We start from the raw sequence: 16,132 nt of genomic DNA, 5'->3' as shown, positions 1-16,132 counted from the left end.
CGGTTGCAATAAGAATTCATCACGATCGACTAAACGCTTAATTCTTAAAAGTATGCGAGGTTCATGGCATAAAGTTATAATCATTGTTGTTTCTGTTAACTGTTGACACGTTCGTGAATTTACACAGGTCTGTTACTGCGGGGACATTTCCACGCCTCCAAACATGACGCGGCACAAAACGAAACGTGATTGGTTGCTTTACCTGTCAGTCGTATGACCTCTTGGGCGGGCCTTGGGCAAAGAAAGTGGCGATATGTTCCAGACCTTCAGCATGAAGGTCTGACTACGCGAGACTAAGTAAAACCAAGTTAACAGTGCCGTGTTGCCTTCAGCACCCTTGTGCCGAGGACCATCACCTTGGATACCGCACTTGCCAAGGGCCCAAACACTGCCCTGGGACTTAAATCAGACAACCCGGTCGATACTTGGAAAGATTTCGCTCCCATCCTCCAAACTCAAAACGTTTCAAACACAGAGTGAAAATATTCACTAGGGCCTCATCAAACAGAGAAAGAAAAACAAGCAAGTCAAGGCACCTGTGCTTTGTTTGGCATACGGCCCTCCGCTACAGTCGATAGCATGTTGCAAAGCCACGATGGGGCAGAATTTATTTAGTTACAGCAAATATTGATGCTAAATAGGATCTTCAGACAGATCAATGGTCACAACCCCTTTGCTTCCTTCCTGTTGGAAATTGCATTTGCTCTTGACACTGTGTGTAAGCCACTGCAGTGAATGTGAAGTAGTGGGTGGCCTTCACAGATGACATGTTCCTCAGATACATAATGTGCCAGACCAAAATTGTGAAACGTGGGATTGTGTAGGCACAATATATACCAAATTGGCATCGGACCATGCCTACAGTGAAACATCCTGATGGATGATTACCATGGGGGGGTTATATCAGTTTGCTGGATGGCCATCTGCCAAAACATTAAAAACAACGTTATTTCACGTGGAAAGAGGAGTAGATCTTGAGCCCAACCGTGTAGGCTGTGTGTGTGTGTGATTAGTCAACTGTGGGTCACTGATGTTTCCCGCTACCATCGCGGACGCGCACAGTTCAAGTCGTCATTGACAAGTTTACACACGCACGCACGCGCACGCACACACACACACACACACACACACGCGCGCGCACACACATGCACACACACACACACACACACACACACACACACACACTAGGGATGGGCGATATTATATCGTTTGCGATATACCGGTAGAAATTCCCCACACGATGGGAATTAGTCTTCCCACGATATAAACGATAGTTGATGACTATTTCTTTGTGAGACCCATTCACAGCTCATATGTGAAGTGAAAACGGGTATAGCGGAGGGCGGACGTGAAGCTGAGAAAGAGTTTGCACTAAAAGAGGAGCTCTAAATCTCGTTGAGGTTGGCACTGTAGATGCATCCGAGTTAATGTTTAGTTTCACTTTCGTTTTATTTAATTCGTTTGTTAAGTATTCGTTGATAGTCATAATGCGTTACACCACAACATTTAGTTTGGCTAAAAGTATTTATTTAAACATTCGTTAGATGTTATGCGCGCATGCGCAAATTGTTTAATATGATTTCTTGCCTGTTATATACAGGATGAACGGAGCGTCCCGTGCGCAGCTCGCGCCCACATGTGCTTTCATAGCGCATAGCGACACAGCGTGCACAGCACTGCTGCCTGTTTACATACAGTACGAATGCGAGTTTGTATGACGTTATTTTAACTACGTTTATGAGCGTATAAAAGCATGGATTATTTAATTAGATTTCTTTTATCCGCATTTTTCTGTTCTCTTTCTGTAGCGCGAGTCATAGACAGATTCAGTGTATGTTGCTGTGAGAAGAGAAGGTTCACACAGTTCAAGAGAGAGTGATTGACAGCGTGATGCAATCGATCGTTTCCACCCAACAATAGAATATATACAGTTTTAGGTATGACATGTGTTTATTGAGCTTTAGTTCATTTAACTTTTCTTTACTACAACCTTTTGAAGTCGAATCTCACTATTATATTTTATATTTAAAAAACTACTGTAGGTATATTTTAGGAGCTGTTTGATTTGGGGTAAGTTTTACTTTTTGATCATATTTGTTTTTCTGAGGGTCTAGACTACATGCAGCTACGATCACTTGACGCAAAAAACAGCGGTGGATGGCGTTATGGATATATCGTCATTTTTATCGTTATCGCAAGAAATACCAGGAATTATCGTGATAGAGTTTTAGGGCCATATCGCCCATCCATAACACACACACACACACACACACACAGCGTGAGCGCGTTACTACGATTCACTGTTTACTTTCACTTTCTACGTATGTCAAGTCTCGCGCGCACACGGGTTTCGCAGCTTCCAAATCATACTCGACCGCAGAAAAGCGCGAATGGATGAGCTCGACACATGCGCAGAATGTCATACTGAGGACTCCGCTGTCAACATTTGTCGTGCTGTACGCGTATGGGATGTGCGGACGACCGCGGAACCTCCTGATGACGAAAATTACGTCATGCAGGGGAACCACGATGCCAGCCCAACATCGTGATGGCTGGCTATCGGCCCAACCCTAGTTGGTGAACAGTAAGACTTTATTTTTGGTGCCAAGATAAAACATGTTTAGATCCAAGACGGTCAAAGTAGACGAGGTGTCTTATGGGTAGTATGTAACACTTCCCTTTAGGATTTAGGAAATGGTCTTTGAGTATCTTAGGCTTTAGACAGAAAGCAAAACCTTTTTTTTATGTTGTCTGAAATCAGATTTATACTTTTCAAATATGTTTAGGCAGATTTTAAGTGATTTCAAACCTGTATGACTTTTTTTCTTATGCAGAACACAAAAGAAGATATTTTGAAGAATGTTGGCAACTAAACAACGGCAGAACCCATTGACGTTGTGTCTATACAATAGAAGTCAATGGGTACTGCCGTTGTTCGGTTACCAACATTCTTCAAAATATCTTCTTGCGCAAGACAGACAGTCATACAGGTTTAAAATGACATGAGGGTGAGTAAATGATATCAATGATGTTTCAACTATCCCTTTAATGTGTAAATAATAGTTAAATAAAAGGTTATCACTATGGATAAAGGTAGAAGATTTTCATCCTTTCCTTCTCCACAATGTCAAAATCACCATAATGACAGATACTGTCAGCATAACATCAAGAGACATCAGTCATTAGTATGGAAACCGATACACCAGATATTGATTAAACTATCTGAATAAACTCCAATTTTATGACTTGCAAAAAGAGGGTGAACACAGTCAGACTACAGATCAAACACTTCAGATTTATATGCAGTGTAAAGTCTTGCACAATACCGTCTTTAGACAGTTTCATTTGACACAAATAACAAATTGAAAAGTCTGAAAATGAAATCCCCTGTCAACACTTCTTTTTTAAATAAGACACATAACTTAGTTAAGCCATTACATTTATCAAATTAAATATAGCTCCAGTGAAAGCAGAATTGTGGGAGAAGGAGGGAAAACAACAGAACCGCAGTCACAATGACAGTTTTAGGTTTTAATTGTAGAACCTATGTAGAACCTAGCCTGAATAAAAATCTGTAAAAAGAAAATAGGGCACAACGTGCTACATAAGTATGAAAGTTTTCGTTTGCATCCAAAATAAAAGTTTGTGTTTACATAAGTCTGTGCACTGTGCATATTATTCATTTTGTATTTATAAACACAAAAACATACACATACATGTATATATATTTAGGAAATATTTTGATGTATTTATTTATATTTACCAATAATTGAAATTGTATATAAACGTTTATTAATTTCGTATTTTATATTTTTCTTAAATATATGCATCTACGTGTATGCGTTTATAAAAACAAAATTAATATGCACAGTACACAGACATATACTATGTAAACACAAACTTTTATTTTGGATGCGATTAACCGCGATTAATCGTTTGATAGCCACACTTAAAACCCTACCTGCTCATTTCATACAGGAAACGGTCTGCCTTTGCCATGCGATCCAGCTCATGTTTATGCTCCTCCAGCAGGTCCACATCACACTTCTCCGGGATAAACTTCAACATCTGGAGGATTGGAGAAAACATCATCACTCAGTGACATGCGGACAGTTTACATAAGCCTGTTTTACGACTAATGTAATTGACTGTTATTGGAAGTATGATGAACAGTGGGCATCTGTTACTGGCAGATCAGGTTTTACGACGCAATGCTCACAATATTGAGCAGTATCCCAGAATGCTTCATCTCGCATTGTATTCCGTTGTTCCCTAGACACTCACCTGCTCCAGCATGTCCTTAGGCAGATCTTCCTGTTCGTCCATAGTCAGAATAGCTCTCTTTATTTCCTCGTTGGAAAGTTTCAATCTGAAACACAAGCACAGGATATACAGATCACGCGGATGGGGACGCATAAATTCATCTGAAGAATGAAATCTGAGTGGAACTGATAGTGCTAAATCAGCAGAGAACCCACCGAACTCGAATTAATCACCTCGAGAAAAGGAAATCTGGTTTTGCTGGGATCCAAAACTTACATCAACTTTCCTTTGGCAAACAGTTAAAATAAACTAGTGTATGTTATTTAGATGGGCTATTAATCGTGAGGCCCTACGTTGAACCCAAATGTTTGTTCCAGTTACGAAGAATTTCCTGGCTAACGTTATATATAATTACTGGAATGAAGGAGTTATACTATTGAATGACTCATATAAGTTAGGACACGCCCATTGCGTGCTTTAAATAATCTTTGATCCTCACTAGTACATTTCAACAGCAAATTTACATCTGTCTATAAATATGATAAATAGATGATAGATAGATCTGCTTGTGTAGCCCACCCTCCTAGATCCCCCAATAATAATAGAGTAACGCATCTAACTCAGCGATAACTGTGGTGTGAACTTAACGCCAAAAAGAACAGTTGTTTGACAGGCCTGAGATCAGTGCTGGACAGGGCCTTCTTCCTACTGCCAGGACCCAGAGAGGCTGCAAACCGCAGCAAGGACATGAAACACGGCCAGAGCGCTTTCCATGTTACGGTCCACATGTCTGTGCCAAGCAGCACTTCCAATTCTCAGCATTGTGTTATTAAATTACTCCTAACAAAATTCAGGAGTGAGGAACATGGGAAGGAATATAATGAAATACTGCCAGATTCAGTTGTTTTAAAGGCAAGCCAATGTCACTATTAAGAGGTCGATAGTGTAACCTTAGGTCTCACGTGTTTGTTATTTAACCAACACGTACAGTATGTGGAAGAGATATATCTAAAAATGATCGTGTTGCTGGCTGCAGTTCACTTAATGACCACTGGTGTCGCTAATAACAAGAGTTCCTGAATTCTACAGATAGCACCTTTGCAGATGGCAAAAGGCACCCTGCAGATTCTTTCATCATTTCCTCACCTGCAAGTCATTCCAAACCTGTATGATTTTTGTTCTTCTGCAGAACACAAAAGAAGATATTTTGAAGAACGTTTGTAACCAAACAGCATTGACCCCCATTGACTTCCATTGTATGGATACAAAACCACATTTCTTAAAATGTCTTCTTTTGTGTTCCACAGAAGAATGAGTCATATACTGTACAGGTTTTAAATGGCATGAGGGTGAATAAATGATGACAGAATTTTTATTTCAGGGTGAGTTGTCCCTTTAAGGAATTTGAATGTGAACAGACACACAAATGAATGAAAGGATGGAGTATGTTCAGATTTAGCGTAATGCGTTTCATTTCCTCCTCTGAGAACTGTCAACACCGAGTTAATACGAACTGAGCTTTAATTATCAAGAATCGCCGCATATGTTACTCCTTAATCTTTAGTTAGAAAACCATCTCTAACCATCTGCTTCCCTGCAGCCCAGCACCATATTCACCATTTTAAACCAACACTAATGAGACTGCAGGCTCCAGAAGCCAAACTATTTAAATCCACGTGAATCTCAGCTTGGGTGGTCCACAGGGTGACTGTACAATGGATTATAACACACACTCTCCGCTTGTGAAGACTCTTAGAGATCATTCATTCAAAATAAGATTGTAATTTAACCACAGGACACGATCTACAGATGGTGCTGTTAATGTGCATTTGTCGGGGTTGAAGAGGATCTCAATGTCAGTCATTCACAAAATGGTATTAATAAAATGCCTAAAAACATTCTTAATATAGGACTCCTGAGAACATTTACTGTAATTTCATTTCAAGCAAAAAAATCCGCCAATGGGGTGAGAAAAATAAACTTGAGTTTAGTTTTACATTTTTCTAAAGTACCTATAATTCAGATTTATTTTTCTCACCCTATTGGCAGATTGTTTTGCTTGTTTTATTTAATAAAACAAGACTAAATATCTTAGGTCACTTTTCTGGTCAAGAAAATGCATCTTGATTTAAGAATGTTAAGACATTTGTCCTATAAAACAATACAAAAATGCTTAGTAAGAATGTCATTTTTTGCAGTGTACAAGTCTCATTTCTTACTGTGCGTCACACAGCTGCCCTTGATGTGAGTGCTGAGATGCCAATTGGCCTGTTTACTGTAGTTTGAGTAAAAAAAAGCATTTGACTTGCTCTGAACTTGAGAACTTCTGGTGTTTTTGTACCATGCCAAAACATCAGTTAGTGAGCCATTATAAATGTGACCAACTGATACAAATGAAAAAACAATTAAGAAAACCTAACCCTCTCTCTTTCTCTCAACAGGCATTGTTCTGGCTTTTGTGGAAACTAGTAACTTGGTATTAGCACCTGTTGTATTATTGCTCCTGTATGACATATCGCTTTATTGCTCCCTGAACTCTCTCGCTTTGGATAAAAGCGTCTGCTAAATGACTACATGTAAATGAAAATATTACAGTTCGTGAGATTTCTTTCGTGAAAAGGACAATCCTGAGGTGACAAGACTCGACAAGATGAGATTCGGATTCTCTAATGGAAATTATCAATCCACACATTCCCAACGTCATGAATTTTGGTTTAGTAAGCCGTGATCGTTTCGTTATAAAAGTGAATACAAAACTTTGTCTGACATTGACAAAGCAATCTTTGAAGAAGAAATTAAGGCAATGAAACATGCTCGATTCGTTATTTCCAGAAAAATGCTAACAGCACTGTGAAACGCTGTGTTGTAACAGCTGTAAAATAGCTAACTCTGAGGTTCTCTCTCAGATGTGAAATGGCTGTAATAATAACAAAAAAGTCTAACAATAAATCAATCTGTGTTGTTTTCCATATATGCCTGGATTTAATACATTATGTAATCATTAAACTTGTTTGAGTAAGAAGTTCTGCATTGATTTCTGACATGAATTACACGGATAAAAAAGCAGAAACTCCAAGCGAACACTGGAAAGTTAAATATCGTTCTTGGCAATGACAAGTACGTTTTGAAGAGCAAAAAATGATTTAATAATTTTTAAGACCATCTCAATTAATGAGGCATACTTCCTGTTCATTTCAGAAGCCCAGCATTTAATCACCTTGTACATGTAGAGAAACTAAGGGACGGGAATGCTCTATTGATGAGAAATGACATGGTGACCAAGGTGGCGAGATTTTAAAACAGGACATTGGAACCACAAGGTTTTACTCACAGGATATGACACCAAATAGGGTGACCCGTGAGCGCCACGCACATCAGCCGGAGCTAAACTCATACCCAGAGGAGAAACATACTGTAACCAAAGTCAGTTTATAGAAGTCGTGACACTCGACGGCCATGTTTATAATGCCTATGGGATGCTATTTACATCATAGCAAGTCAACGGTCCTATATCTCCTTGAATGGTGGAAGACTGATATTTCTAAAATAGCTGGCAAAAATACAATTAAATAGCATATTTCCGATAAACGATTAAACCTGATATGGACCATAACTTTGGTTTTTTTTGTGCTAAAAAATCACCTTTTCTGAGGTTGCTTCAGCTACAGGCTGGCAAGCGCCTCACAAGAGCCCCGGCCCAAAGAATCGTCAGTCTTTATCGATTGACGATTGGCTCTTTTACCGAAAGGTGGGGTTTTCTTCGCTAGAGCAGCCATATTGAGCATTGCATTCCACCCCATTCATTGTCATCTTGTAAATATATGCTGTATATTATCTTTGCTGTGACACTCACCGTGAGAGAAGGATGTTGCAGTTCTGTGCGCGGCGTCCATCGATGACAGAGAGCTCTTTGACTTTTTTGGAACTCAGGACATCGTCCTCAGTCTCTTTCTGTGGTCAAAAGAAGAAATATTTCACTCAACCAGCAAATTAAAAAAGTCACAATATACCAGATGATGCAAACAGCAAACAAGTGTAAAACGTATTCAGTAACACCTGAATGAACAGACTTCTATAAGCTGAATATCGAAATATCAAGCTTTTTTGATGAGAGGCTGTGAGGATCTGAAGAACCTATCTAGTTTGACAGTTTTAAGGCTACTACGACATGTTATTTCATAATTTTGATGACTTCACTATTATTTCAAAATGTGTAAAATAACAAATAAATAAGTCACATTTCCTTATTTTTGACTAAGGTTGAACCTTAAAGTCGGCATGAAATTAAAAAAGATCATTCTAATTGTTTAACACAGTGGTGAAGTATTTATAATATTGTTTTTATCTGTGCATATCATTTTTTTTTAAATTCATTTGCACTTGTAATCTTTAATCAAAACCGTTAACCTCCTCCCCCTCTCTTCACTTTTGGTCACGAGGAACGGCGCGAGGGCGGGCTGCAATGACTGACAGATTGCAAACTGGGGTTCAAATCTTTCACCTTTTTACGATCCGATCAGTTGTCGGTGGATGAAATCAAGTCCCGCGCTTAATTTTTTTCTCATTTCAGAAGTCGTTATACTCTGGTACACGTCACGATACGGAAAAAGACAATCGCTACCTCAGTTTCATGCCGACTTTAAGTCACAAAAGAATTCTTTAAAACAAAAGTGGATACTTCACAAATGACACAGACTGAGAGAGGGTTACACTATTAAATATCTCAAGCACACTCACCTGCTTGGTGTTATTGACCATAAAGAAGTCCTACAACGCAGGCAAGAAGCAAGGAAGATGCAGCACATGTTAGAGAGACAGCAATTTGATGAAGTCAGCCAAAACAAACTCAAAACAAGCATGTGCACATGATGACATCACTGGGGTGGTAGATGGTGAGCGTGAGGGTGCGTGGAAGCAGAGACTTATGGGGTGATGGGCTGTTTGCCAGTGCAGTACAAGTGTGTGTGAACTGACCTGGGCCTGTTAACCGCCTAATATTTTGAAGGTTGTTTATTCAGAAGAGCTAGTTGAAATTATAAGTTCAAGGAATTACAAAATCACATCTTTTCATTTAGCAAACCAATTTGTCCTTAATGCTTTAGTCAATCAAATATATGAAACATATGATTACTGATCATTTTAGAGCGGGCGGACTGGCTTAATGAATATGAATTTAAATGTATTAAGCATGCTTACGAGCATTTTAAAATGAGCTATAATACATAATGTACTGTTTTGAATTATAATTATATAGAAGACACAGCCAGAGAAGTAAACATCTCAAGCTGTATCCAACATGGTTAAAGTTTTCCTTTTCATCTTTTCCACTCTAATTTGACTGTTAATGCATAAGATACTTATGTAATTGCCTCATAGCAGCAAGTACATGGGAGCAAATATGTGGTTTACCAACCATAATGAGGACGGTTTGCCAATGTCTGTTTTTCATAGAAAACTGTTCCGTAATGCCTGGTGATATCAGTGCATTTTACAGTCTGTTAATTCAAACCCCATGCTTTGTGATTTTGTGATGCAGGATTACCATAGGCATATGAATATCATGCATGAGAAACAGTAAATGCTTTGTGAGATCATTCTGGATTAAAAACAAAGTTAAATCTGGGAGAGAAAAAGCCTTCAGTAACCTGTTGCCTCTGGTATGCAGAGAAAGTCTTCTCAATGTCCGTCAAGTCTAGGATTTTGAAAACTTTGCTGTCATCAACTTCTGCCCACACTGTGCCCTCGAGTTTGTTCTGTGAGAGAGAGAGTTTATTTTATTTACTGTCCTGTCAATCTGCCACAAAAAATATTTTTCTCTTTGCAAACATTTGAATGACCCAACCGTCTTCTGTAATCCATGCCCGTCTCACCTCAGACAGCTTGGCCCAGTTGAAGGACTTCAGTGGATTCGTCGGCTGAGGAATGCTTTTCTTCTTCAAGGATGGTCCCACAGGTGCTCCTGGTGGAGGAGGCGGAGCCATGCCAAAAGGAGGCCGTCCGGGAGGTGGTGGAGGACCACCAGGGGGTGGTGGTGGAGGTGGTGGCATCATAGCACCTCCTGGTGGAGGGGGTGGTGGAGGAGGCATCATACCACCTGGCGGAGGTGGTGGAGGGGGCAGGAGAGGTCCACCTGGAGGACCAGGGACAGGAGGACCTCCAGGAACACTGGCTATCTGTTTCTAGAAATGTAAAAAGGATTGTACTTATTTAGCTTATGTAGACTGTTACATCTGAAAAAGTATAAAAAAGTATATTTTAAAAGTACAAATATTTAATTTAAAAAATGGACAACATGAGCCTACAATGCTGAGGTAATGACATTTATTTGTGACATAATCAGCGAACCGTGCTGAAGTCATGTAAAGTATTTGTATCATCATTAGCAGTGTTGGATAAGTTACTTTGAAAAGGTCATTTGTTACTAGTTACTAATTACATATTCAATAGTGTAAGTAGATTACTGTACAAATTACTCTCTCCAAAAAGTATTTAATTACTTATTACTAATTACTTTCTATGTCCTACATCAAGGATTATTTAATTCATTGAAATCAATAATAAATAACTACATAATTATTCTTATTAACTGACCAAAGTAAAGTTCGACTTTTCCACTATTGAAAATATTACACAGTATTTAGTTAACTGAAGTAGCTGTAATTAAATTACGGGAAAAAGAGTAACCCCTTGCTTTACTTTTTCAAAGGGAAAAGTAATTAAATTACAGTAACTAATTACTTAGTAACTAGTTACACCCAACACTGATCATTAGTGTACCATGGTGAGGTAGTATCTGTGACATCATCAGCATAGTTAGCTGAGGTCATGTCAATTATGTACGACATTATCAGCGTACTGTGCTGAGGTCATGTCATGCATGTGTGACATCATCAAAGTAAAGTGTTAAGGTCAAGTATGCGTGACATTATCTGCATACCATGCTGAGGTCATGTCATGTATGTGTAACATCATCAGCGTACCGTGCTGAGGTCATGTAGTCTGGCCGTCAGTCCTGCAACCTGCTGTTTGACCAGTTTATGTTCCCCCATTTCTCTCTCTAACTTTTCTTTCATCTTGTTGAGCGTCTGCATCATCTCCTCCTTCTCCTGCGTTTTAGCATCACACTCTCGCTCTTTCTTCTCCATCTTCTGCTGAAGCTCATGGTGGTCTGCAGGACACAAAGGTCGAACTTTCATGTCACAATTTCTGTACAACCAAGACGCAGCATTCCAACCAACAGAAACTCAATTCTTCACCATTTAATTTGGATAAAAAAACTCAAATCATGCCGACCTTTACGCATTTTTTCCGCCTGTTCTTTCCACTGTTTGACCTCATTTTCGTTGACAAGCCTGAAGAGGGTAAACTTGTAAATGAGTGGATTTAGGAAGACAGATTATTCCGGTACAGATAATTTCGGCTCACTTGGTGAAGCCTCAATGAGTGGATTTAAAACAAGTCAAACAAATTCTGCTATAAACTATAAATAAACCAAAGCAAGACATTAATGCTAAAGAGAACGAATTTAAAAACAATTAGGAAGAAGTTGACATAAGCAAAGTGAGCTCACATTCGAACCACATTCTTCACATTGAAGTTTTCTAACGGGGTCACATCAGGGTCATGACCTCTGTCATTCTGCAAAACCATCTGCTGGACGATACGGTCCAACAACAGCCAGTACTGCACTGTGTTCCCACTTCTTTTATCTGAAACAGATTGAAAAGTGCAGATTTAAACATTTCTTAAGACATAACACTTAAAATAATCTAAACAATATTCATAACATCTTCATAACTACTTCCAACATTTGGTGAAAGGCTTGCAATTTCAATATGCAATAGGTCTGAATAATAAAGGAGAGAAGGGGAAAACTATGAGCTTCATGAAAGCTTTAGGAGACAAAGACAACAGATAAAAGAATGATGGAGCCAAATATGATATATTAGTTTCTCATTGTGTCACTATGTAAGTTGGTGGATAAAGGGACTCACGTGGCATAAGCAGGCAATGGTGAAGAACAGACATGAAATGTGGGTACGCATCCGTGTGGGCAAGCTTCTTCCGTACAAGCTCAAAAACCTGGGTCGCACTCTTTGTGTCTATATGAAGCTGAAAATATGCAAATACATGAATTCCACACAACAGTCTTATGAAGGCAGTATTGTTGCTTTAATTCAAGTATGACTAAACAAAATGCAATTTTTAGAAACTACTCACAGACTCAAAGCGTCTCGATAAAGTTAGTTCATCGTCATTTCTGAGCATCTCAAAGTAATCCAAGTGCCTGAAGGACGCACGCAAAGATAAAGATGGCTTAGATTTGCTAGACAAGTTCAATAATAAATGTTACCGATGTGGAACTCACCTGTCTAAAGTGGAGTTTTCATGTGACCTGAGTTTGTCAATGATGGGCTGAATCCCCAACATGAGGAACTCGTATCGCAAATGAATCCGGAACTCAAGGCTTGTCTGAGGGTTCAAGGAAAATGGGTGAAATCGCAGCAGTGACACGTGAAGAAATGGGAAAAATATTTCTGGTGATGTTTACAGAGAAAGGCATTGATTCAGCAAGAAAGTGAATCAAGACTGATGCGAAAGGCAAAATGTGTGATAAAAGCCAAAACGCTACTCACTTCACCAGCTCCCTGGCTTAACACAGCATTAATGAAGGACATAATGGCGGTTTTCAGGCTGACCTCATCCCGGTATCGACCTGTACTTCTGTCCAGATCATTCAGCAATGTCTAAGAAAAAAAGACAACACATTATGGTATAAGCAAAACAGCTTAAAGGCCTGTGCACACCCAGGACATCCAATGGTGTGGATTCTAATATAGTTATCTTTATATTTATCGTTCTTAGTGTGAACAGACTTTTAGATGGTCTCCAAGTTTCCCAAAACTCTCTAAAACCAGAAAGCCAACTAAACCAGTTTAGCCCTATTGAAGCATTTAAAAAAAAAAATTCAGTATCATGTTTTGTCTTGGAACACATTAGCCTACCTGAAACCGCGTTCGTTCACAGGCGAACTTCTGATAGTGCAGCATGGCCTCTAGAATCTTCTTGTGACCCCCAGGCACCAAACAAACAGCACCCATGATCTCCAGCACCGCCACTTTAGTCTTGATGTTCTCGGTGGCCAGACTCTGGGCGATGATGTTGATGCTCTCCGTGTGTGAGAGAACGTGGGCACGGCCCTGAGAGTTGTTCATCAGAGCTTTGATGCAGCCGATGAGTGAGGTGTGGATCTGAGACTCGGTGGTCTCATAATCCATACTCTTCAAGAAGTTCAAGATGCATGTCAGGCCGTCCAGGTCAATGAAACGTGTTACAAACCTATGGACGGTGAAGACAGAAGCTGTGCATTAAAGATCTGCTTCACTCATATTAAAGGAATAGTTCACCTTCAAAATGAAAAGAATCATTTTTAACCTGTGTGTTTTCTTTCTTCTGCAGAACACGAAAGAAGATACTTTGAAAAATGTTGGTAAACAAATACTGTTGGTCCCCATTGACTTCCATTAAATGGACACAAAACCAATGCAAGTCAATGGGGACCAACAGTTTTTTGTTACCAAGATTTTTCAAAATAACTTTTTCTGTGTTCTGCAGAAGAAAGAAAGTCATACAGATTTGAAATGACAAGAGGGTTGGAAGGTTGAAGGTAAACTATCCCTTTAAATTTCATTAATCATGACAATTATCTAAAAGCTCTCATTTTTTAGAGGTAATGTGTTGTTTATTCCGGCTATGCTTTCAGAAAAGGCACCCACATCTCCCTTATAAGCATCACAGCTCAATGTGACTGGAGCACATGTGCGTTTATTTCTTCTCAGCCACAAAGCTGAAAATGATCAACTCCACACTATTTCTCACGAACGTACTTTAACTGATTTATGTCCCTTATAAAGCGCATGTCCTTAAATTCATAGAAAAGAAAAACGTTTGAAATGCAGCCAAAACCTCATCAGGCACAAAAGAGGCTGGAGTTTTTTGACCCGTGGCCTATAAAGGTCATCGGTTTTGACCTGACCCTGGGATCAGATGGTTGGGGCAGGGGCTGCTAATGGAACGCATGCGGTTGTGTGAGCATGTGTGTGTGACGAAAGTGACCTCATTTGCTTAATGAGACGCGGTGCACAAAAGCCCACACCATAAGGGAAGCGTTTACTTAACAAGTGAGAAAAAAAATCAATGACGTGTATAATAAACTACTAGCTTGAGACAGCTGCGCACGATTTTAACTAAAGCCAACAATGTGAACAGTTTTGCTGATAGTATTTTTGCTTATTGTTTTGACCACAATATAACATAATAAAATAAAATATAGTGACGGTTTAGATTTAATATATACCTCATGGGTTGTGTCCGTAGTGCCGTTTTAAGGCTTTCAATGGTCTTGTTACGTTCTTCTTCTTCTTCTTTCTCCAAGGCCAAGAGTGTCTTCCTCTGTTAAATCAAATGTCAACATAATTTTACACAAGAACCACAGACAGCATGTTAAAGCTAAAATTTATTTCACGTCACATCTCCATGCTCATCCATTGGACGGGTGGGTTAAGACGTGTCAGCCATTATTGCGACTTACTGACTATTCACATGTCTATTTAGGTTTACTCAAGTAAAACCAGAGATTTGTGTTATCAGTCTTGTTTTGGTAATGTAAACACAAAAATGAGTTGTATGCGAAGTTTAATATGAACATCATGACGAAAAATAAGTTAAAGCGAGAAATAAAAATTCTCTCAGCTCATCATTTACTCGCCCTCAAGTTGTTCGAAATCTGTATAGATTTACTTTGTTCTGATGAACACAGAGAAAGATATTTGGAAGAATGCTTGTAACCAAACAGGTCTTGGCCACCATAGACTAATATAGGAAAAATTGCTTTATAAACGTCTTTGTTCTGTTGAACAGATATATCAAAAAATGTAGGAAAGCAAACAGTTCTGGAGCACTTTTGACTACCATTGTAATTTTTCCTACTATGATAGTCAATGGTGACCAAGAACTGCTTGGTTACAAGAATTCTTCCAAATATATTTATCTCTGTTCATCAGAACAAAGAAATATATATAGATTTAGAACAACTGGAGGGTGAGTAAATGATGACAGAATTATTTTCTTAGGTTGAACTGTCCCTTTAATGGGAATTAAAGAATAAATATTAAAAACTCTGTAAATCTGACTGGATTGAAAAATGCATCATTAATTCACTTTCTCGAAGAAAAGGTCTCTAAAAAATACTTACAGCTGCCATTGAACTAAGCTGGTCAATGTAAAACTCTGGCCAGCTAGTAGCACCTTTATTCTCCTCTTGTTCCTGAAAAACATTTAAACACAAATCTTAACAAACATAGCAGAAATAGAGACTACAATCAGATAAATGATATCATCATAGCATCAGACGTCATGTTTTCACGTCAAGCACACATCATTAATCTCTGTTATCCTCTGCGTGACACTGGGACACGGGCCGTCTTCGCACTGATCGGCGTGCACCCAACATGAATATGAAACTGGGAATAGGGGAATGTGAAATAACATATCGAGAGCTGGGAAGGAATGTGAGATTTTGGAATGTTATTGCATTGGGAATGACATCATTGGACGCTGTGATGCGAATGAGCAATTCCAGTCTCTGTGGGTGTGAAAATTTATCTTTATCTTTACGGTGAAAATGATCTTATTTTGATACTGGCCAGTTGTGTGAAACCAAATATTCTACCTTTAGTTACGTCTTTCTTGATAGCTATCTTTTCACTCATTTTTCTTTCCTGCATGATTTTGCTGATCAAGTTCATTCCTAATTTCTTTGCATCCTGCTGCTGATAGCGTCATATCGTCGCTGTCGGGCGGAAACCTC

General features: G+C 39.0%; 1 protein-coding gene across 3 annotated transcripts in view; it reads right to left on the bottom strand.

Annotated features, from left to right (window-relative positions):
* Positions 1-16,132, bottom strand: part of daam1b (dishevelled associated activator of morphogenesis 1b) — a 64,296-nt gene that overhangs the window by 7,726 nt on the left and 40,438 nt on the right. For 2 of the 3 annotated variants that reach the window (XM_057352184.1, XM_057352186.1), the window contains 16 exons: positions 15,518-15,589; positions 14,621-14,715; positions 13,269-13,602; positions 12,900-13,010; positions 12,632-12,735; positions 12,484-12,550; positions 12,258-12,375; positions 11,834-11,972; positions 11,557-11,615; positions 11,244-11,431; positions 10,134-10,442; positions 9,909-10,016; positions 9,001-9,030; positions 8,117-8,214; positions 4,285-4,369; positions 3,962-4,068 (listed from right to left, as the gene is read on the bottom strand). In XM_057352184.1, coding sequence (XP_057208167.1) covers positions 3,962-4,068; positions 4,285-4,369; positions 8,117-8,214; positions 9,001-9,030; positions 9,909-10,016; positions 10,134-10,442; positions 11,244-11,431; positions 11,557-11,615; positions 11,834-11,972; positions 12,258-12,375; positions 12,484-12,550; positions 12,632-12,735; positions 12,900-13,010; positions 13,269-13,602; positions 14,621-14,715; positions 15,518-15,589 — 2,024 coding nt within the window. The remainder of the gene's footprint in view (positions 1-3,961; positions 4,069-4,284; positions 4,370-8,116; positions 8,215-9,000; positions 9,031-9,908; positions 10,017-10,133; positions 10,443-11,243; positions 11,432-11,556; positions 11,616-11,833; positions 11,973-12,257; positions 12,376-12,483; positions 12,551-12,631; positions 12,736-12,899; positions 13,011-13,268; positions 13,603-14,620; positions 14,716-15,517; positions 15,590-16,132) is intronic. The other variant, XM_057352185.1, reaches the window with a different exon arrangement.

This window comes from Triplophysa rosa, linkage group LG15, assembly GCF_024868665.1.
Source record: "Triplophysa rosa linkage group LG15, Trosa_1v2, whole genome shotgun sequence".
Lineage (NCBI taxonomy): Eukaryota > Metazoa > Chordata > Actinopteri > Cypriniformes > Nemacheilidae > Triplophysa > Triplophysa rosa.
This window is presented reverse-complemented; position numbering and strand designations above follow the sequence as displayed.